The sequence below is a fragment of the Mesocricetus auratus genome, unplaced genomic scaffold, assembly GCF_017639785.1.
Source record: "Mesocricetus auratus isolate SY011 unplaced genomic scaffold, BCM_Maur_2.0 Super-Scaffold_100006, whole genome shotgun sequence".
NCBI lineage: Eukaryota > Metazoa > Chordata > Mammalia > Rodentia > Cricetidae > Mesocricetus > Mesocricetus auratus.
Genome location: NW_024429190.1, coordinates 25,441,759 through 25,463,918, shown reverse-complemented (window position 1 = coordinate 25,463,918; position 22,160 = coordinate 25,441,759). Strand labels below are relative to the sequence as shown.

At 37.6% G+C, this 22,160-nt stretch overlaps 2 protein-coding genes across 2 annotated transcripts in view; one reads left to right on the top strand and one right to left on the bottom strand.

Annotated features, from left to right (window-relative positions):
* Lcorl (ligand dependent nuclear receptor corepressor like) overlaps positions 1-21,417 on the top strand; it is a 171,473-nt gene extending 150,056 nt beyond the window's left edge. The window contains exon 7 of the mRNA XM_005068792.4: positions 16,648-21,417. Coding sequence (XP_005068849.1) covers positions 16,648-16,822 — 175 coding nt within the window. The 3' untranslated portion in view covers positions 16,823-21,417. The remainder of the gene's footprint in view (positions 1-16,647) is intronic.
* Positions 14,738-22,160, bottom strand: part of Ncapg (non-SMC condensin I complex subunit G) — a 39,684-nt gene continuing 32,261 nt past the window's right edge. Inside the window, exons 20-21 of the mRNA XM_005068794.4 lie at positions 19,979-20,048; positions 14,738-19,127 (exon numbers count right to left, since the gene is read on the bottom strand). Coding sequence (XP_005068851.2) covers positions 19,016-19,127; positions 19,979-20,048 — 182 coding nt within the window. The 3' untranslated portion in view covers positions 14,738-19,015. The remainder of the gene's footprint in view (positions 19,128-19,978; positions 20,049-22,160) is intronic.

Genomic DNA, 22,160 nt, shown 5'->3' with positions numbered 1-22,160 from the left:
AACATATCAGCTTCTCCTATTTTGTCTTCTGTTCTGAAAAAATAGCTGAAATTTTTCATTTATTTTGCATTCAGAAAGCGCTTTCCACAAAATTCATCACTTATGGGTGACTTTTAAGTGATAGATCCCTTCAGCTCCCTGAGATCAGGACTGAAACTTGAACCCACCCTCTCCAACATTCTCAGAACATTCATTCACTTTGATGATTGAACACAAGATGTTCTTTAAAGTTGGTGGAGTTGAGGTACCTCATTGAAGGGTAGTCTTAGACATTATAGTTTATGTTATTCATTATCATAATTGTCACAAAATGGACAAACTCTTGGGTTCAGAGTGGATTATTCTAACTTTAATTTTGGTGGAAAAGTATTTCTTCATGGCTCAGTCACTTGAGCTATGCTTTCTGTGCAAGCTTCCAAAGGCAGATTCCAAGGACCATCAGCCACTACGACACTCTTGTGTGTAGGGTGCTCTGCACCAAATGCGACTGGAGTGGACCAGTTTTCCCTAAGACACAGTTCTTTTTCAGCATGGCAAATTGCATTTCCTAAACTTTTTATGTCACACTTTTTGTCTCCATAGTTGGAAGCACTACTTTATAGAGTTTTCTAATAGAGTTTCAGAAAAGAATGACTATAAAGATAAGTTATATGCTATATTTAACCCTATTCTGCGTGAAATAACAAAATCCAAATAATAAAGCCTTTGATAACATGCCACAGTAAAGGACTACTTTGGCTAATACCATTAAAACCAAGATAAATCACATTCTGGTAACTGGTTTTGCTTATTGGATGTTATTTTAGATGACTTTACTATGGCATTTTTGATAGGTTATAGCTAGGAAACATAAATTCTTTCTAGTTTAAAAAAATGGACCAAAATCACTCTTGTTCATTCCCAGTTCTACGCCTACGTCTCCCAACAGTTGTTACTTTAGCTGGAGCAGTAGCCGTCCTTATCCAGCAGCATGGTGCTGGGGAAGCCATGGGCAACAGATTTCCCATCTCACAAATCCATATTCTCTCATTTCAGATTGTAGCCCCGTTTTCTCTAGCTGAGGTAAGTTCAAAGGTCATCTTCTTCTTCCATGGCCAGCTGCTGTCATTTGTTAGAGGCTGATTTCATTGTTTCACATCTGCCTCATCTGATCTTCTTACCACACTTATCAGCTCAAGGAATCTCTGTCTTTTGTATTTCCTTTTTTTCTTTGTTTTAACTTCATCTCTTTTTTTTTTTTTTGAGATAGGCATTCTATTTTACACAGGCTGTCCTTGAAATCCTGCCAGTCAAGTGGCTGTGGTTCAAAACATGACAATCAAACCTACTCCATATTTGTTTCTTCACTAAAGAATTCAGAATTTTCACTTGAGACATGAGTCAATGGTTAGAAACACTGGCTGCTCTTCATAGGGCCAACAATTCATCGCAATCACATGATAGATAGCTCACAACCAGTTCTAATTTCAGTCTCTGGGGATCTACCACCCTCTTCTGGCTCCTGCAGACAATGCATACATATGATACACAGAAACACATTCAGGCAAACACACAAATAAAAGAAATAAAGTCTCCGAAAGAAAGAAACCTAAACTCTTGGCAGGTTCTTCTATGACCTGCCTTGCCTAGTAATCCATTGCAGTGTGCTCTATTGCTTGTCTTTTCCTACTCTGATCTAAGTGGTGACAGTGAAAACAAAGAACTCAGAACTCTTAGTCAGGCTCCCTTACTTCCTGTTTCTTTGCCTCATTTTTCCTAGACCATAAACAGTTCTCTTCACTGTTCCTCTCAGCATCCTGGTATTACAACACTAAACCTGATGCAGTTACCTATTGATGCTTTATCAAAAAAAGGAAGTGAAAACATGTCTGAATGATTTTTCCTTGTTTCTATTAGTTTAATTTTCAAACACTAGCTTGTTTCTCCCCCCAGTTCTAGACACCAGTGGAGAGGTTGTTTATTTCTGTTATAGGAAAATAAAAATCTAGATTTTATATTCTATTAATACATTCACGCAGAGATATTTATCATTCCTGGGTGTATGTAGGCACCCCTAAAATCTCAGCCCTTGGGAAGCTGAGGAGGAGCCTACATTTCAGGCCAGGATGGGCTACATAGCAAATTCAAGACCCAGTCTCAAAAACAGGTTTGTCTTCTCTGTGTTATTCAGTATACTAAACACATGGGAAACAATGAGAAATAAAACCAGATACAGTTTCTGCCTTCATTTTTACATTTATTAAGGGAGGCAGACATCAAGCAAATTATTTTCAGAACTCACTAGTAAAAATCTCTCAATTACTGTGTGGTGCTATGAGAGTTTGTTATACAGAGATTCTGTCTGATCCAGAAGATGTCCATTACTTGGACTGCAAAGACAGAAAAGGAACTAATTAGGCCAAGCAGCAGGAAACCAGTGGTATAATAAAGATTTTTCAGGAAGGGATTGAAGGAATACATGAAATACTGCTAGGTTACAAAGATAAAGATGTGGCCAGTGTGTTTCAAGTCAAGAGAAATGGAGAAAGCATGATAGCAAATATGGTAAGGTCTGAAGAAATAGAGTCCCTGGTGAGCCATGAAGCACTGTTGGTGACTTCCCAATACATATAGAAGGTTTAGATTGCATGTGAATGAGATAGACATGTGACGATAATCCTAAAAAGATCTCTGAATACATTGTGAAGAATGGGTGGTATAGGGCCAGAGTGAAGGCATAGCGCCTTACAGCAGCCCAATGAGATGATTCTACCTTAGAACAATGGGTCATAATCTTTAGCGTGCATTACAATCACCAGAAGTACTTGTCCAAAGAGATTATGGGCATCATCCACAAAGTTGGATTCAGTAGATGTTGGCTAGGGCCCAAGTGATGCTTATGCTGTTGACCCAGGGACCTCACTTTAAGAACCATTGGCCTAGAAGGCCTAGAGATAGATTGATTCTTTATCAATGTTAGCATAATGTAAATGTCTCTCCAAATTCTTAAGGTATTTTCAAATTTTGCTCTGATATATTTTCATTAACTGAAAGTATTTTAAGCTATTTTTAATAAAAATCGTTTTATTGCAATGAGTTCACAAAAAGATCATGCAGCCAGATTAAAATAGCCAAACAAACATATTTTCATTCCCAAACTCTACATTTCAATGAACTTCACAGTTAGAATGGCCATTCTGAAGCCATGAAGCTTGGCTTAGTGCTTTCACACTTTCATTACCAATTACATTTTTTGCAATTATCTGCCCCAAATAAAAGAAGAAAAAACTCTAACAGAGTTGAAACCAGAAAAACTATTAGCTTTATATATCCTCTTTACAACGCATGTGTCTTTCTGTCTGCACTCCATCCTTCCTCATCTGATAGCACCCTTCTTTGTTTGTTTGCTATTTTTATTTCATCTATCCTATGAACTATTTCAAACTTTGGTGTTTAGTTTCCAAATAATTGAGATTTTTATTGATCCCTGTTAGTGATTTCTAATTGAAGCCATGGCTTTAAAGAATAATTAAATAAGTCCAGTCTTTCTTAATTGACAGATTTAGTTTATGCTCCAGAATCTTTTACTACATTTTTTTATTTGTTTGCTTATCTGTATGTGTGGATGGGTGATCATGTGTAGACCTATGGTGTACATATGGAGATCAGAGGACAACTTGTGTGAGTCAGTTCTCTCCTTCCAACATACGGGTCTTTGGGAATCAAATTCAGGTCATCAGTTACCCATTGAGCCATCTCCTTGGCCTTCAGGCTCCAGAATCTATTTAAATTTTAAATGAACCTTGTTCTTGGAAACAGTGTAGAGGCTACATCTGTTGAGGACCCTGTAAATACCAGTGATCCAAATTGGTAAATAATCCTGTGGATGTAAGTTTACCCTCACTGAATTTCAGTCTTGTCTGTTCCTTAGAGAAGTATCAATCTGCAACTCAGGTTGTGAGTCTTTGTTTACTCACTTTTACTTCATGTATTTTGAAGCACTGTATTAGATGCATATTTAATTTCTTTCTCATTGTGGAATGAACTTCTTGATCGAAAAAATGCCCTGTACTCTAGAATCTATTTTATTTTGATGATCTCTGACTCCCTTTACACTATTTTTATGGTATGTCTCTTCTATAACTTTGTTTCTCCAATTATGCTTTTATATTTAGATTTCTCTTAAGCAGCATATAGTCTTTTTTTTTCCAGTTTGATAATTTCTACCTTTCACGTGGCCACTTACATTTCTTTTTTTTTATTTTAAATAGCTTGTTTTACATGTCAATCCCAATTCCCTCTCCCTCCCCTCCTCCCGCACCCCCCCACCATGCCCCCCATCCTCCCATCCTATTGTCAATTCCTTCCACATAAGGGATATCTAGAGTCTGTCATTTCCCTCAGGGTAGGGTCCAGGCACTTCCCTAAGAGTCCAGGCCGAGAGAGCAACCCTCTTTGTGTTATGGACACACGATGTCTGTATTCGAGGGGTAAACACTGATCCACTGCTCAGGGCCCCATAGATTGCCCAGGCCTCCTCACTGACTCTCACATTCAGGGGGTCTGGATCGGTCCCATGCTGGCCTCCCAGCTGCTGGTCTGGGGTCCAAGAGCTCTCCCCTGTTCAGATCAGCTGTCTCTGCTGGTTTTGCATATTACTAATATAGTTCAGTTTAAATCAGCTGTTTTCTGTTTAGCCTATTATTTTTTCTTCTCTTGGGGTCCATATAGTTTAAAGTTTCTGATCCCAGCTACTTGGGAGGCTGAGGCAAAGGGATCCCAAGTTCAAGGACTTCCTGGCTGAATGAGTGAAGTTCAGCCTTGAAAAGTTTAAAGGAAGGCTGGGGATATAGCTTAAAGTGCTTACTTATGTGGGTGATAGCCTAGACTGAATAACCAGGGTCCCAAATACAATTGAAAGTGGTGCTGTTAAGATTTACCCTAGAAGCCGGGCTTTGGTGGTGCATGCTTTAATCCCAGCACTTGGGAGGCAGAGGCAGGCAGATCTCTGTGAGTTCGAGAACAACCTGGTCTACCAAGCAAGTTCCAGGACAGGGTCCAAAACAATACAGAGAAACCCTGTCTCAAAAAAAAAACAAAAAAAACAAAACAACAAAAAAAAGATTATCATTTCGCTTATCACCTTTAATTATTATACAACTTCAAGAGTAACAAATGTTTTTATTTTACATCCAGACTGCAGCCTCCCCCCACCCTTTTCAATCCACTCCTCCTCAGTATTCTCTCAGAAAGGGGCAGGCCTCTCCTAGGCATCAGCAAGGCATGGCATATCAAGCTGCCATAAGACCAAGCGCCTTCCCCTGTGTTCAGGCTGAGCAGTGCAGCCCAGCATGAGGAAGAGCTTCCCAAGAGCCAAAGCAGCAGGGACAGCCCCTGCTTCCATTGTTAGGAGTGACACAAATAGACCAAGCTACACACAACTGTCATAGATATGCAGATGGCCTCAATCAGTCCCATGCAGGTTCTCTGGTTTTTGGTTCAGAAGCTGAGTTCCCATGAGTCAGGCTAGCTGTTTCTGTTGGTTTGCCTGTGATATGCCTGATCCCCCTGACTCCTATATTCCTTCTTCCTCAGCAGGACTCCCTAAACTAGGCCCAATGTTTAGCCTTGGATCTCTAAATCTATTCCATAAGTCACAGGATGAAGGCTCTGTGATGACAACTGGGGTAGTCACTAATCTGATCAGAGGATGGCCAGTTTAGGCTATGCATCCACCGATGCCAGGGGTCTCAGCATGAATAGCAAGTTTTATAACAAAACATTTTCAGTTCTTTCTCCAAGATTTGTGCTGTTGCTGCCATACATTTTACTTCTGTAAATGTACACATTGTGCAAGTATGATTTTTCAAATTAGTAATAATACTATTCTTATTTTTCCTTTGTACAATATAATGTTCCATTTCATGTTGCTATAACAAATTACCTGAGATGGATACTACAAAGAACAGAAGTTTATCTCATTGCCTTAAGCAGCCTCAACTGTTCAGCCTTTGTCAAGGACCCCAAAACCTGGGGTCCTTGCATGCAAAGAGCCAGAAAATTAAATGACCACCTACAAGAAGTGAGTCTTGTAAAAGCGACATGAATCTCTTCTGAAGGTAGTGTCCTCCCACTGGGCAGTCCACCTGGAGGGTCCACCACCACAGTGCTGCTGCACTTGAAAGCACATGAACCCTTGGAACACACAAGCTATGTCAATCTGTAGTACAGACATCTTCCAAGTGGATTTTTTTTTAAATAGGTAGAATTTCCTCAAAATTTTCATGTTTGGTGCTCTTCATTCTTGTTTCATTCTTCCCAAATCTTTCTTGATTCTCCTGTAGTACAGTTCTGCTGTGGACTATTTTCATTCATCCTTTACTTTTTATGTAGCATTCCTTTTTAGAGGGTACCTTGTAAGCTGGGCATGGAGGTGCCCACCTACATTCCAACTCTTAAGTGTCTGAGCAGAAGGATCATGAGTTTGAAGATATATATGAGTTCAAGGCCAGTCTGAGCTACTTGGCCTTCTATTAAAGCCATGAATGTTGCTCAGTGGTAGATCACTTGCTGAGCATATATAAAGCCTGGACTTCAGTCCCTAGTGCTGCAAATTATTTTTTCATGAATATAGATTTCAAATTTGGTTGATTTTCTTTTAGTATTTTAAAGATGCTTTTTACCTTGCTGCTACTGAAATTAAGTCTGCTATTACAGTTAATGTTTGTCTTCTGCATGTTAACTTTTTCCTGTGTTAGCAGCTTAACTGTGAAGAATCTTAGCATTATTTCCTATTTTCTTAGTATGTGTTGAACACCTTGAATATGAACAATCAGTTTATTCAATAAATATCCATCTCTCTTTGCTTCTGCAATGTATAATATCAACAGGACAAATACTCATTCAGTGGTTACCTCAATTTTCTCTTTGTTCCATTGTAGATAGTTTATTTCCTGTATCTTCTTTCATTGACATTTTTTAGTCACTGTCTAGTCTGTTGTATCACCCAGAATGTTTTCCAATTCATAGATTATGCCCATCACCTCCAGTTCAGACTTTGTGCCCATCACTTCTGTATGCTCAACTTTTTGACCTTACAGTGTATTTTCAATGCCTGTATTGATGTCCTTTTGTGCTAGTTTTGTGTTGTTTATCAATTTCTGTGGACTGAATTTTTTATTGTTAGGAATCATATTTTTCTGTTTGAATCGATGTGTATAAAATGGGAGACATTGTGAATTTTGTGGGGGGTTTTTGCTGGGTTTTTCATATTTTACATGTTTGGACTCTTACTAAGAAACGCCTACCCTTTCAAGTATAGTTTTAAGCATTGCTAGGAAAAGTCAGAATAACCTTTAGTCTATAAAGGGGTGGGAGGGATGAATTTGCTCCATAGAAGACAATTTTTATTGTTACATTTGGATGGACACCTAACAAGTAGAGGAATGCTGCTAAACATCTTCCAGTGCATAGGGTGCGGGTGCCCTTTACAATAAAGAATTCTGTGGTTCCAAATTGCACAATTCTCCATTGGAGAAATCTTAACACTCTTGGACACTCTTAAGAGACCCAAACTCCTACAGATGGGGCTATAAATCATATCCGGATGTGTGTGGCCTTGTAATTTTGTACTTGGTCCTTTTCACAGCCTTGAGAAACTTTCATGCCCTGCTCTCCAGCATGTCAATAAAGACCCAGGAGATGCTCCTGTAGCTCTGGGATATGCACAACTAGCTTGGCCATTCCTGCTGGCCAAAACTTTCAGCAACTCTCAACTATCTCCTTTATTCTCTAATACTTCCAAAGCTTCCTGGGTTCCTCTCCTGGAAATCTGCAAGGTACCAAGTCAGTTGTAGGTTTTGTTTCTTGTAGTAATTAGTCATCCTGCCTGCCTTGTATAGTTTAACTTTTGGCTTAAGCTCTTTCGAAGCAAGAAGACAGATCTGGTTCCTGTTACTTCATTGTGACTCAAAGCAGAAATCCCAGATTTATTCTGCCAACCAGCATTGTCCAGTTGTTATGTGCTCACTGTTGAAAATAAATGCTGAACAAAACAGCAAGGATCTCTGTTCTACTCATGCTTGTATTCAGTGGACGAGAAAATAATACAAACATGAAGCAGCGGTAAACTGTTGAAGATGCTGAACACTAGAATGAAGTCCTTAGGGAATGACTTTGGGTTAAGGGTTAGGGAAATCTTTTGTGAATCTGTCAGTTAAGCTAAAACAACATTTATAAACACAACAGAACATGTATGAGGACCTTGAAACAGACCTTGCAGAGAAGAAAGGAATGCCTAGAACTCACTTTGAGAAATCCCAACCACTATTTTCCAGATAAAGTGGCATGCAGCAGGCAAGACAGCTAAGTGATGTGTCTAGTCTCAAAGGCCAAACACTGTTTTAGGAAATAAGAGGGGGTAACTTAGTCTGCTTGGATTGACACAAATACCACAAACTGACAGCTTACAAGTCATTTGATTTCAGTTCTGGAGACTGAGACGTCCACAAGGTCCAGCAGGGTTTGGTTTCCGCTGTTTACTGGCTTACAGAATAGCCGCCTTCTCGCTACACTGTGCTCTCACATTCAAAGACTCTGGTATCCTTTCCCCAAAGGATATGATAGCAGTCTAGTTGTGTGACTCGGATTTATCTTAATTACTTCCCAAAGGCCCTATCCATGATGGGAGACATAGCAAGGGCCAACAGTATTAATTCTGTAAGAAAACAAGATGAGACCTAAAGATGACTTCATCAATGTGACAGTCAGGGGTGACTTGAATATGAAGTACTATTTTCATGGAGTAAAAGTACTGGAAGCCAGATAGGTTTAACTTAATGAAGACACAAGGAGACTGTGATACCAAGTACAGGATTATTCATTTAAGTCATGTAGGTCTAAAGGGTTAATAAGGAACATGAGTTGTGGTTTTGTTCCCTCGCTGTCTCACTGTTAGCTGGCTTATCTCTGGCCCATGAGTCTTTCACATGCTTCCAGCAAGTTTGCCTATCAGCTGCCATCACCACTGTCAACAAACCTCTTGGCAGCAAACACACTGGTGAAGTTATAGAGCAGAAGGGTTAATTTAGGAACAGGTGGAAAAAAAAAAAAACGGCTATTGAGCCATTCAGTTTGCCATAAGAGAAACAATAATAGGATCACTCCTGAGAAAGCTACTGGGAACAGAGTACAAGAACATATTTAAGTCATGGCAGGACCTCAAGCTAGTATTACTTTAACCCTCCCAAATTTTGTGTTCCCTCATCTTCAATCCATTAGGTCTAATTTATGCTAGCATTGTACTGCTGGGTTTGGGCCATCCACTGGGAAGCACAATTATCAGGTATCACACCTTTAAAGAAAACTGACTCACTGTCCCTCAGAAGCCAAGTGCCCACAGGTGCTCAGTTTGTGTGGCGATTCACGAACTCCTTCGCCCTCTATACTAGAATGTTGACAGGCTTATCTTGGGTAGGAAAATACAGGCTGCTCCAAGTTATGAGTGAGGCAGTCATGTCATGCCCAGAAGACAGTTTCACTCTGATGATAATTCCCCCCAACCTCTAGCTCTTAAAATCTCCCCCTCCACTTCCATTATGGCTGCTGAGCATGGGGATGAACACTGCAGACATTCATTCTCTGCAGCTTAACTAGTTACAGGTTTTTGTGTTAATCACTGTCCACTGCACAAGAAAAAAGTCTCTGATGTGGTCTGAGAGCTGCACTAATCAGTGTGTACAGAAATAAAAAAAATAGAGGTAGTTTGATACTATGTCCATTTACCAGAACAAAAGTAGTAGGTTTACCATAGATCCTGTGAGCCACCTAAGGGTTCTTGACACAGTTTATAGTACCAGGCATATTTCCTCTGGTGGATCAAGCCTTAAATCCAATCAGAAAGCATATTCATAACATATATGCCATTGTTGCTCCTATGCTTATCCTGCCACACCAGTCATTATATGTTGCAGGGTTCAACAGTTGACTAAAATTACTGATAACTACTCCACCCCCAGTGCCTTACATAATACATTCCACTAAGAGTGACCCAGCAAAGAAGCTTCTTGGTCAGTACCAAGTCGATTTCTTCATATCATCTTATAGCCAGTGTGTAGTGCTTTCAATAATGTGGTCTTACCATCAAGTACTGGTGGGCAACCAAGAGCAATAACAATAGCTTATATATTGTTTCATGGGAAGAGGAAGGGGTCCTCCAAGACACCTCTCAGCAAAAGCTTGAGAGGGGGCATCCTACAACTAGTACTAGGCTTTCTATTTGGCAGACCATGGCTTCTAAGAAGAGCATATCCCCTATGTAGGGTAACTCCAACTAAACTTATATGAACATGTGTATGTGCGCATGCTTATAAAATAATGTTTCCGTAAGTCTTTCTTGAAAGATCCTTAGTATTCACCCCAAACCTACCTTTCCATTCCTTTCCCCATCTTTCTCTTGATAACAGCTGTGTTCTAATAGACACACAACCCCTTTAAAACCCTTTTTTTCCAAACACTGGTCTCTTTCTATTTTCTTCAATCCTACAGGTACTACAAATTAAATATACAAATCCAAATATCTGACAATAAGATTCACATGAGTATTTTGTCTTTTGGGGTCTGTTGCTTACCAGAATAGAAATCTAAAACTTTATTCTACATTCCTTGTGGATTTCTATACCATAGTTTACACTAACACACTTGGACATTATAAACCAGTTATTAAGAACACACTTGTATTCTAATGACAGGCTTTGTGCCACCTTTATATATGAAAATTATGTCATCTTTCTAAAACTTGTTGGAATAAATCATATATCTAAGATTCTTGGTTATTTTGTTTCTGTAGCACAATACTTCAAATGGGTATTTTGTAAAGCAATGGGGTCTACTTAGCTCATGGTTCTGAAGACTTAAGAGCACATTAACATGGCCTTCATCAAAGGGGAAGACACTGAAACCATGAAGGAACCAGGCTTGTTCTTTTAAAATAGCTAATCTTGCCTCCTGTAAAGCCACAAGAACAAAGCATTAATCTCTTCAAGAAAGCAGTCATGACTCAGTCACCTCCCACTGTCCCTACCTCCTAAAAGTTCTGACATCTTTTAAAAACTGTAGGCTGACTGGGGACCAAGCGCACAATCTTCTGTGAGGTGAACCATAAACAACTCCTATCAAAAATCAAATTCCACAATTATTAAACCTCAAAGTCTTTGCTCTTAACATATTTTCCAACTCTTCCAAATAATCACATCAGATTATAAACAAGTCAAAAGTGAATGTAAATTTTCTGCCTTAACTACCCATACTTTATAATTGCTCAGTGCCATATCATTGGAAATTTGCACTTTTAAGACACAAAACCAAGCAAACAAAAAATGATAATCTTCTGCAATATGCCAATCTAGTTCTGAGAAGCTAGCTTAGATCTCTTACATTTGATTCTCCTTAGTCCTAATTGTATTCCCTATCCACACAAGTTAACTCTTCTTACTTAAAGATACTACAGAAAATCACACATAAATCTGTATGCTTGCCATCAGTGAAAACACATGCATCCTTTTACAGGAATAACATTAGCTCATATTTCTTGAGGAACTGTATTGTATAAACGAAGTGGCCCCAAAATGTTACATATATTCTATAGTTGATATAAATAAAAATGTAGGATCAGAACTGGGGCTGTAACACCCTCTGCCCTGAATTAAGATCTTCATCCTCCAAGACACATTTTGAATGTTTCTTACTCTAGTTTCCCACTCTGCTGGTGTTAACTTTTCTCTTTAGTCATTACTAACTTATTATAGTTTTATTTGGTTTTTCTGTTAACAATTCATGAATACATTCTCTCCCTGTGTCCTTACGAAGCTCTGAAGGCATACACCACATTTGACATTCCTAATATACCAGACAGATCTTAATTAAGGTTTTGCAGTCACCACACAGACCTGCTGGTGAACATGTGTGGGCTCCTCATAAAACTGAGCTTTGTTTTGTACTAACTACCAAAATCATACTCTAGTACACAAAAAGTCCTTCACTTGAATAACTGCTTAGTGAAGGTTCTCTAACTGGCTTTGTGCTAAACTTGACATTTGGAATAAGTAAGTATTTAATGTATTTCTAATATTTTTAAGAACATAAACAAGCCATCCAGAATGTAGAATTCAATTGTCTAGTATAAATCTGATGTCAGGCACATTACAGTCATACAATCCAAAGCCTATACAAAACTCCAGTTTATCTGTGCATACAGTGACTTCTCACTCCCTTTGAATAGACATGGATCCCTAACATTTTTCCCACTTTGTAGAAGTGAAGAGTGTGAATCAAGCTCTTTATTTAGCTGCTGCTATAAGGAAGCTTCATGTATTCAACATGGTTCTCATATGGGGCTATTGCTGCCTAATGCAAATAAACTAAGTAGTGGCTATTAACAGGAGACAGTCATGGCAGAATTATAACTAAAGTAGCAGATGGTTCGTAACAGATAATATATGATATTTCCATTTATTGGTTGTATAATGGACAAGTAACTTTTCTAAGATTTAGTAGATGGTAACTACAGAAAAGACTTCATAGAGAACCTAGTCAACATGTTCTATAAATGGTATTTTCAGACAATGCAGATCACACCAAAATTTACTGTTTCTGTGTATGGTGACTAGCTAATGATAAAGTGTATTGTAAGCCTATGTCACATAACTAACAATGCAGCTGACTATATGACACCATAGCTCTAGTAATGAGTAAGCCTAAATTAATTTAAAGAAACACAATTACAAACAACTGAGGTTCCATGACCCTTAAAACATACAGTATAAATACACACACATACTCTTTAAACTGCCTTAGGATTCATGAGATCACTAATATTGAAATAATCAGAGATGTCTAGGTAACCCCGGAGAGTCCCTCCCTTTGTCTCATCAATCCCTGCTTCCAACCATTTAGATGCCTGCTTTGACAGAAGAAACCTGACTTAGGATAAGCAACTCCTCCAACTTCTTCCTTTGACCAGAATTTTAGGTGCTACACATTTTTTAAAAATAATCTTTTATTTTAATTTTAAATAGCTTGTTTTAGATGTCAATCCCAGTTCCCTCTCCCTCCCCCTCCTCCCACACACCCCAGCCTCCCACCCTATCGCCATTTCCTTCCACATAGGGGATATCTAGAGTCTGTCATTTCACTCAGGCAGGGTCCAGGCACTCCCCTAAGAGTCCAGGCTGAGAGAGCATCCCTCTTTGTGTTATGGACACACGATGTCTGTTTGTATGCCAGGGATAAACACTGATCCACTGCTCAGGGCCCCATAGGTTGCCCAGGCCTCCTCATTGACACTCACACTCAGGGGGTCCAGATCAGTCCCATGCTGGCCTCCCAGCTGTCAGTCTGGGGTCCAAGAGCTCTCCCCTGTTCACATCAGCTGTCTCTGCTGTTTTGCCAGCCCATTCTTTGCCAATTTGCTCATTGCTCCTCTCTCTGTGTCACTGGGTTCCATGGGTTCAGTTCAGTTCAGTTCAGTGTTTAACTGTGGGTATTTGCCTCTGCTTCCATCAGTCACTGGATGAAGGCTCCAGGATGGTTATGGACATCAAGCAATAGTGCAGAGACCACCTCGAATGCCCATTCCTGATAATGAACTTGAGGTGCTACACATTTTTTAAAGCATTTAAAGCATTTTAAATGGCTCCCATAAATTGGCAATGTATCAACTTTTTCATACAAATAAAAATAGACTGAAGGATAATTTTCCCTTTATAAGGTCAAAGATCGACAATTAACATCTTCAGAATTTTATAGTATTATATGTAGATTAAACGTATTAGTATATAGATTAATAGTAATAACAATAAAATGTTTATTTCTTCTATTTTCTGTGCATACATAGTTTTATGTACCCGTCATTTATGTAGTAATAACATTCTAGAAAATTAACTTTAAAAGCATCGTTGTCAAACAACCTCAAGTGAAACAAAATTTATTTTTTTTAGCTTTATACTTGCTATGTTTAGCTACCGACCCATTTCATTGACCTATTTTTATATCTTAACCTTAAGTTCTCAGAAAGGTGTTTATGAAGTAGTTGCTGTAAAATTACAATCATTTCAGTCAGTGGTACAACCCTTAGATCAGCTACCAAACATGAGATGTCTTAGGTTCAATCCTCACCCAGCCCCCCAACAAACACACACCAAAAAAAAAAAAAAAAAAAAAAAGGTTCTTGTCGGGCAGTGGTGGCGCATGCCTTTAATCCAGAGAGAGAGAGAGAGAGAGAGAGGGAGAGGGAGAGGGAGGGGAGAGAGGGAGAGGGAGAGGGAGAGGGAGAGGGAGAGGAGAGGGAGAGGGAGAGGGAGAGGGAGAGGGAGAGGGAGAGGGAGAGGGAGAGGGAGAGGGAGAGGGAGAGAGAGAGAGAGAGAGAGAGAGAGAGAGAGAGAGAGAGAGAGAGAGAGAGAGAGAGAGAGAGAGAGAGAGAGAGAGAGAGAGAGAGAGAGAGAGAGAGAGAAAAAGAATAAGAAAAAAAGTGGTTCTTTAGCTAGAGAGATGGTTCAGCAGTTAAGGACATAATACTCTCACAGAGGACCCAAAGTTGAGTTCCACTCAAACCAAGCAGTTCACAAAGACCTGTAACTCTAGTTCCATAGGATCTGATAATCTCTTCTGAAATATAGTCACATATGCACTGAACTCATATGCACGCGCACACACACACACACACAAACATACATGATTTAAACAAAGATAAAATTACAGGTAATTAAAATACCATCTTTTATTTTTCTTACAACTAGTAGCAATCCTTACAAAAAACAGTATTGCTAACTTGAAAAAAAATATGATACCCAAGTACCTCAGTGTAACAATAAACCAAATATATTTTCCAAATTCAACATTTCTGATAATAGCCACTTAGATCTTTGTCATTTACCAATCAAAAAATTATTTTAAGTATATTAATATGTACAAATTATAACTGGTTTTGCTTTCACTTAATGTATTTTTATGACTAACAGGCTAACTTAATTTGTTTTGGCCGGGCATTGGTGGCACACGCCTTTAATCCCAGCACTCGGGAGGCAGAGGCAGGCGGATCTCTGTGAGTTCGAGGCCAGGCTGGACTGACAGCCTCCAAAACAGAGAAACCCTGTCTTGTAAAACCAAAAAAAAAATTTGTTGTTTTGCCTACTATCTAACTATATAAATTGAAACCATCCTAAAGTAGAATAGATATGTGTCTGGAGAAAAAAACAGAGACTGCCAATGGTGTTAAAACATGTTATGCAGATTTGGTTTACTAAATAGCTGTAAATTGTACAGAAGAAATCAGAAACAGGTTATAGGAGTCTGAATATGCCGCTGTACAACTACATCAAGTCTCTTACGTGAAGATACCTCAATAGGAAGATTCATAGGTACACAGCTGGAAAAGGCCTAGGAGAGTTGTAGTCTATATAAACTAACAGTTCAAGTCAAATGAGCTAGTGTTTATCAAGCTGCTAAACAGAATATGAGCCTAAAAGTAGGCATTACCCATACATAAAGTGGAGTTACTTTTCTTCTGGACTCAAGCTTACATACATTTAAGGAGCTGGATTTTTCTAGGCATTTCATTATTTTTATTTTTGTTGAGCAACTGCCACATAGTCAACATTGCTTTATCTTCAGAGTTCAGTGTGCCAATCTCCTTTCTTTAAGATCTAGAAGATTTCAGACATGAAACAACAGAAGAAACAAGAAAAATTCTGCTACTGTTTTTCAAGTACTAAAGTACATCCTAAGATATCAGATTTGGGTCAGGCACCGAACCATGGAAAGGTGTGATTAAGCAAAGTGGAGGGTGATTACCTAAGTGATGACTTTAAAGAACAAATGGGACTGTGTCCATTAGTGTGTTAAATAAGACTACAGTCTTCCAAGAACCAGTCTTCCAAGAGGACATACATTAGAGAGTAACCACATGGAAGACAACTGTCCAACCCAACCTAAATCCAAATAAGCCATCAACTCCATAAATATAAAAAAGAAAGAAGAAACGATTTCCATGTAATAGGCAAACAGTATCCTATAGATGCTGCCTCTGTTCCTAAGCTAAGCTGGCCACCAGATAAGACAGGCTGGACAACCTGACTCTCTTCTACCAAACGTTGCTTTTTTTTTTTTCTACTGCTAATGATTAATCAGTCCACTAGAATGCTAACAGATCAAGAAGAGGAAAGGTTATGTTTCCAGTTCTACACCAGTTACAGTATGACATCATATTTATACTTTAAATATACAACCTTGTTTAGCTATGAAATTAAAATGAGATAATTTCATGTGAATGAGCCTAGAACACATCAGGCATTAACAAATGTTCATTCTCTTAAAAGTAGTCTTGATGCTAAAGGGTTGACCTTCCAGTAAGTTAAATGCCTTTCTTATATAAACTAATGTAATGCAGTGATTGACCTCTTTTGTACTGGGCTATCTGAGTGAACACCTTGAGGCATACTTATGCGTGGCATCGTTCATCACAGTTCATTAAGGCAGCATATAGAACAAGAATTGTTAGACGATGAGTACTTTGCTTACTTGCTTTAGGGTGCACACAATATTCCAAACTTTACTTCTACAAGGTTGACAAATGGAAATTTAAACTTAAAATGCCTTACACTTTTTTTTTTACAGAGTACTACAAATGAAAACTGATGAGAAAGTGGATGTGTCTGATGGGAACACAGCAAGCTGCCCATTGAGTCCTATTAAGATGTGCCTTAATCATCCTATTGAATGGAATCTAACAGCAGCATCTCTAGCAAGCTGTACAGTTCATAACCAAAATCTCAAAAATGAAGAAAAATAGTCTGCAGTCCTTGCACTACCTTTTTTTTGTATGTCAATATTCTTTCTCATGAAAACAAACTAATCCTAAAATATTTCTAGTCCTGTGATCTGTCTTTATATTAAATCATTAGCACTAATCATTCTTATTATAATTCCGGTTTTTACAAACATTACACAAAACCATTGTGGAGTTTTGCAACAAAAGCAGATTTTGATGTTCTCTTTTTATTGGTGAATTTTTTAATGCCCTCAGTTTAAACATGTAATTGCCCAGCTCTATTTCTGTGCAGTTTTGACATATACATATCCTGTAATTTAGAACGCTAGTATTGTAAAAGTGTGTGATAATGACCTAACCCATGAACAGTTGTGTAACAGGTGGATACTAACTACCTCGAAGCAAACTGGGAAAGGCAAAGGTATCACTTGGAAGTCTATCTCTTCTAAAGTTATATATGTATAGAAAAATGTTGATTAGCTTATCAAATAGCATGTTTTCACTCATAAAAAGAATTTAAGTTATCAGTTCTCTTTCTGTGGGCCATAAGAGCAATGGCACAATTGCATGTTTACTTCTCAGCAAATTTGTACCTCATGGTAAACAAGAACACTGGTTTAAGTTAACAATTTTGAATGAAAAAAAAAAAAGATAACCGTTTTTATACCTGTTGGTTTTATTGTATTTTAGCAGTTTACTCCAAAGCTTACAGGGATATCCTGTAGAAGCCGGATGATATTCCTTACTAATGCTAATGATGCAATGTATACCTGTAGCCATGGCTATTGTCTAAAATCTGAATAGTTAAGACTACTAATGGTTTAGTGATTAAAAGCTGGTTTTCCTATGTCAAAAAAGCAAGCTTTAGTATAGTGTCTACATGATCACAGTATCTTTCTTTTTGGATACTCTGCACATACATAAATGGAATCGTAGTTCATTCTTACTGGCTTCCCTTACATCATGTTATATACTGTTTTGCTTTCTGACTTCCTATTCTCCATGAATTTGCTTTAAGACAGGAATTTAACAAGAACTATAACAATAAGGAATATGAAGCACAGGAAAAGACACAGAGTCAAAAGATGAAGAACAACAGTGTTTTTCATTGGTTTATACTATTACCATTTCTGCCTTTTGCTTAATAGGCACTCTTGCTTTGTAACTTTGACTCCTTCTCTGAGTTCTATAAAGCACATATTATGTACATAGAATAGCCTTTTGGTTCTAAAAACCAGCAATATTACCTTCACTCCATCTTAGAACTCAGTTGAAATAAATGGCCTCTGGCAAAAAAAATTTAAAGCACAATCAATAAAAAATTCATGTTAGGATACTTCTATCTGAAATAAAAGAGAAAAGGTCAGTATCAGGAATAATCAAAGGTGTTAAACTGGATATGGCAGAAATAAAAAGAACTATTTTTACAATGCAAGTTTCAAAACAAATATTTATGTTTCATAAATGATAACTTCAAAAGATAATTGAAATTGATAGCAAAGAAACTGCTCATAAATCAGTCATTAAAGATACTTCTTGAAATTCCACTTCCCACTAATATTGTTTATTATTTTAGGTAGATTATATTTTGATGTGCCAAAAATCAATGTATCTTTATGATTAATGTGTGTGGACATCTCCCTAATTCAGAAACATTCATAAACAAGTACTCCTATATGGAAAGATTTAGGAAGAGAAAATTGCCCATTGAGGTAAGATTATCAAATAAATACTTAGTATAGGCATCATAAAATTTTCAAAGCCATTGTTTAATGTAAATAAGGAATGCTTTGGTTCATTATACTAGTCCTCAATGGTAATAAGCAGCTTTATATGTAGCTATACATACATCACCATTAAAATGCCATCTGTTTGGGGTCTGACGCTGTCACCTATGTTAGATCTACTCTATCTAAGCTTCTCAAATGTAAGCTACTGGGCTTATTATAAATTTTTCCAAATGTCATAATTTCATAGGGTTCACCCGAAGAACCTATAAAAGCAGAGTCCTAGGTCCATTTAACATTCTAATAAAAATAAGTCTGGAAAACATGCAGATGGATCACAATGACAGATGCCAAAGTCATGTGGCATTTCTCCATGTTTCTGGAAACACAGCAGGTATTTCCTATTTTACCACAGTACCTATTAAAGCAAAGAAATAAGCACAACTTCAAAGGACTCCATCCGTATCAGCTCTCTTGACGTATATCCTCAATTAAGAAACTGTGCAAGATCAAGTTTACTTTTCTCTAGTGCTGCTGTTTTGGCTCGTCTCGGTAATCTCATCTTCATTTCTGTTGGTGGTTCTGGAACATCATGATCACTAAAGAGATATTGAAAATACATTCATTCAGATATAATCTTTAAACACCAGAATATTTATAAATAAAACTTTTAGTTTCTGACATTCTAACAGTATGTAATTGATAGCCTGAGTCTATTAACTAAACCTAAAACTAAATTCCAAGAAATAACCAAAAACCACTGGCTAGATGGCTGTCCTGCAATGTAAATCAAAGAAAACACTAATCTAGTAATTTTTAATATACTGGTAAAGCAAGGTTTTATAATGAAGCTTGTAAATACATAGAGATCACAACAATCCATACTAAAGATGGTTTTGGAATTCAAGTGAAAAAATAGTACTATGCTCGCTTAATATAGTTAGTAAATTACCAAAACATTGTTAAGTCCTCCCAAAAGCACTTTAACCTAAGACCTAATCTAAGAAAATATGCACAGTCCAATACCAATGAATAAATGAATGCAAGACAACTACAAACTTTTCAGGTTCAACTATGGCTTGACATTAACTGAGAATAACAGTATTAACACAAACCACTAATACACTATAAAGTTATAAGATGAATTGTAACTGAAGGAATACAAATGTTATCTAAATCAAGATAGAGTCATATACACAAGGTCATGTAATGAGAATACATAGAAATTGAGAACACATAAAACTACTACGAAGGCAATACCAACTAACACCTCTTCATAATGTCCTTGATGGATAACTTTAGGCTATTTGCCAAAAAGTCACAGATATTTATTGCTTTTACTATCTTATAATATACCAAGTTTCTCTCACAAGAAAATTATAATTTTCTATTTCTGAACAAAATGAAAATGACTGACATCTTCTGAGTCTTGTAGAAACATATGACATACCTTTCAGAGTCAGTTTTAGAAGCCTGCCGTCTTCTGCTGGTCCTAGATGAAGCTGGTGCTTTTCTCCGTCCTTAAAAGACAGTATAATTTATTAGCAAATTTTCAATGGTTTCATGTTTCTAAATCTAGTTTCCAGGCTATCTAAAGCTTTACTTTTGGCAAAACAATCTTCATTCAACACATTTCCTTGTTCCTAGCCACCTTGATGTTCTCAATATTCCACAGTGTGGGGTAAGGGTGGGAAGACAACTAAAATTTACCTAATTTTTTTTGGATGAGCACTACTAATACATGACAAAGAGGCAAACTTTAGCTCACCAAATGTGGTAATAAAAACATTCAGGCTGGGTGTGATAGTTCAGTTGGTAAAGTGCTAGCTCTGTTAAAGATGAGGACTGGAGTTTAAATGCCAGAAGCCACTAACAGTTAGGTGTGGTGGCACAAGCTTATAATCCCAGCTTCAAGAAGGCAGATGAACAGATCCCTAGGGCTCAGTACTTGGGAGAGCTCCAGACAAGTGATAGACTCTTGTCTTAAAAACAAGTAGACTGTGACTAAGGAGCAACACCCAAAGTTGTCCTCTAGCCTCCACATGCATTCAAATGCACACTCGAATGATCTCACCCACACACCCACACACATATAATAATAGTTTTCTCTTACTGCGGGGGGTGCAGTGCTGTAAGATGAACAGCTCCAAAATGGGACATTATTTTTATTATATGTATTTATCTTTGAAGCACTATGTTGCCTAGCTAGACTGGCCTGAGTGACCATGTAAAATGGAGCAATGATAATACAACACCTATATTTCCAACCTGTAATCAGAAGTTCAATAGTGAATAGGGGGGGGGAGGAGAGGGAGAGAGAGAGAGAGAGAGAGAGAGAGAGAGAGAGAGAGAGAGAGAGAGAGAGAGAGAGAGATGTACTAAATCTGGCCTGCAATATTCATTTCTAAGAAGTAAGATATAGCATGTATACATTAAGTTTGGAATATTAAAAAAGGGGGGGTGTAATTCTCTTGTAATTAAAAGTAATCTGATTGAAATCAATTTTTCATTTGATAATTTATTTGAAAATTGTATATAGCCTATTCATTGTTAGATATTTTCCCATCATATTTTATTTATTTGCTTTCACTAGTGTATTTATCCCCAGGAACACATCCAAGAATATGGAAGTAATTTGGAACAATATCCAGTAATTGGTGTTTAAATAATTGGTTTGTTATGAAACAATATTATGGCCAGATTCTATTCCAGAAAAGATTAAATATACTTAGAACAGAATCATAAACTATTTACAATAATTAAAATGTTTGGCTCATGGGTGGAACTATTAGTGTTCTTGACGGTAGGTCTGCTTGGATGTACTTTATTATTCTTCTGTAATAAGCATGCATTGCTTTTGTAATAAGGAATTAATAAAACAATTAAAAAGACCTTGAATTTCAGATGTTTTTCCACGTGGTCCCCTACTAATAAACATGTACTTACTCAACAAATACTCTACTGTTGGATACCCCTTGGGATATTGAGTTGGAAAAAAGAAATGAAATTAGATGGGGAAAAGGAAGTAAAAAGACAAGCAAAAACTTCAAGGAGGAAAAAATGCTCATTCATGAAAAAAAATACTAATACTACTAATAATATAAAATTATTATTTAACCTTTTTATGTTTGGGTAGTTTTTGTTTTTTGATCGGGGGGTATCTACATAGCCCTGGCTGTCCTAGCACTCACTATGTAGACCGGTCTGTCTTAGAACTCAGATCCACATACCTCTACCTCCAAAGTACTGGGATTAAATGCTTGTGCCACCAATCCTGGCAATTTAACCTATTCTTAATTTACCTACAAAGAGCCCTTAATTGTACAATCGTTTGTTTATGTATCATTCAAAAGCATTTGAGCAATAATCTTATAGTCTTCAGAAAAATCAAGAATTTCCATCAACTAAAGGAAGTAAAAGAAAGTTAAGCATACCTAAGACATTCAAAAATTTTTATTTCTGGGCCGGGCGGTGGTGGCGCATGCCTTTAATCCCAGCACTCGGGAGGCAGAGGCAGGCGGATCTCTGTGAGTTCGAGGCCGGGCTGGACCGATAGCCTCCAAAACAATACAGAGAAACCCTGTCTCGTAAAAAAACAAAAAAAACAAAAAAACAAAACAAAAAAAAAAACC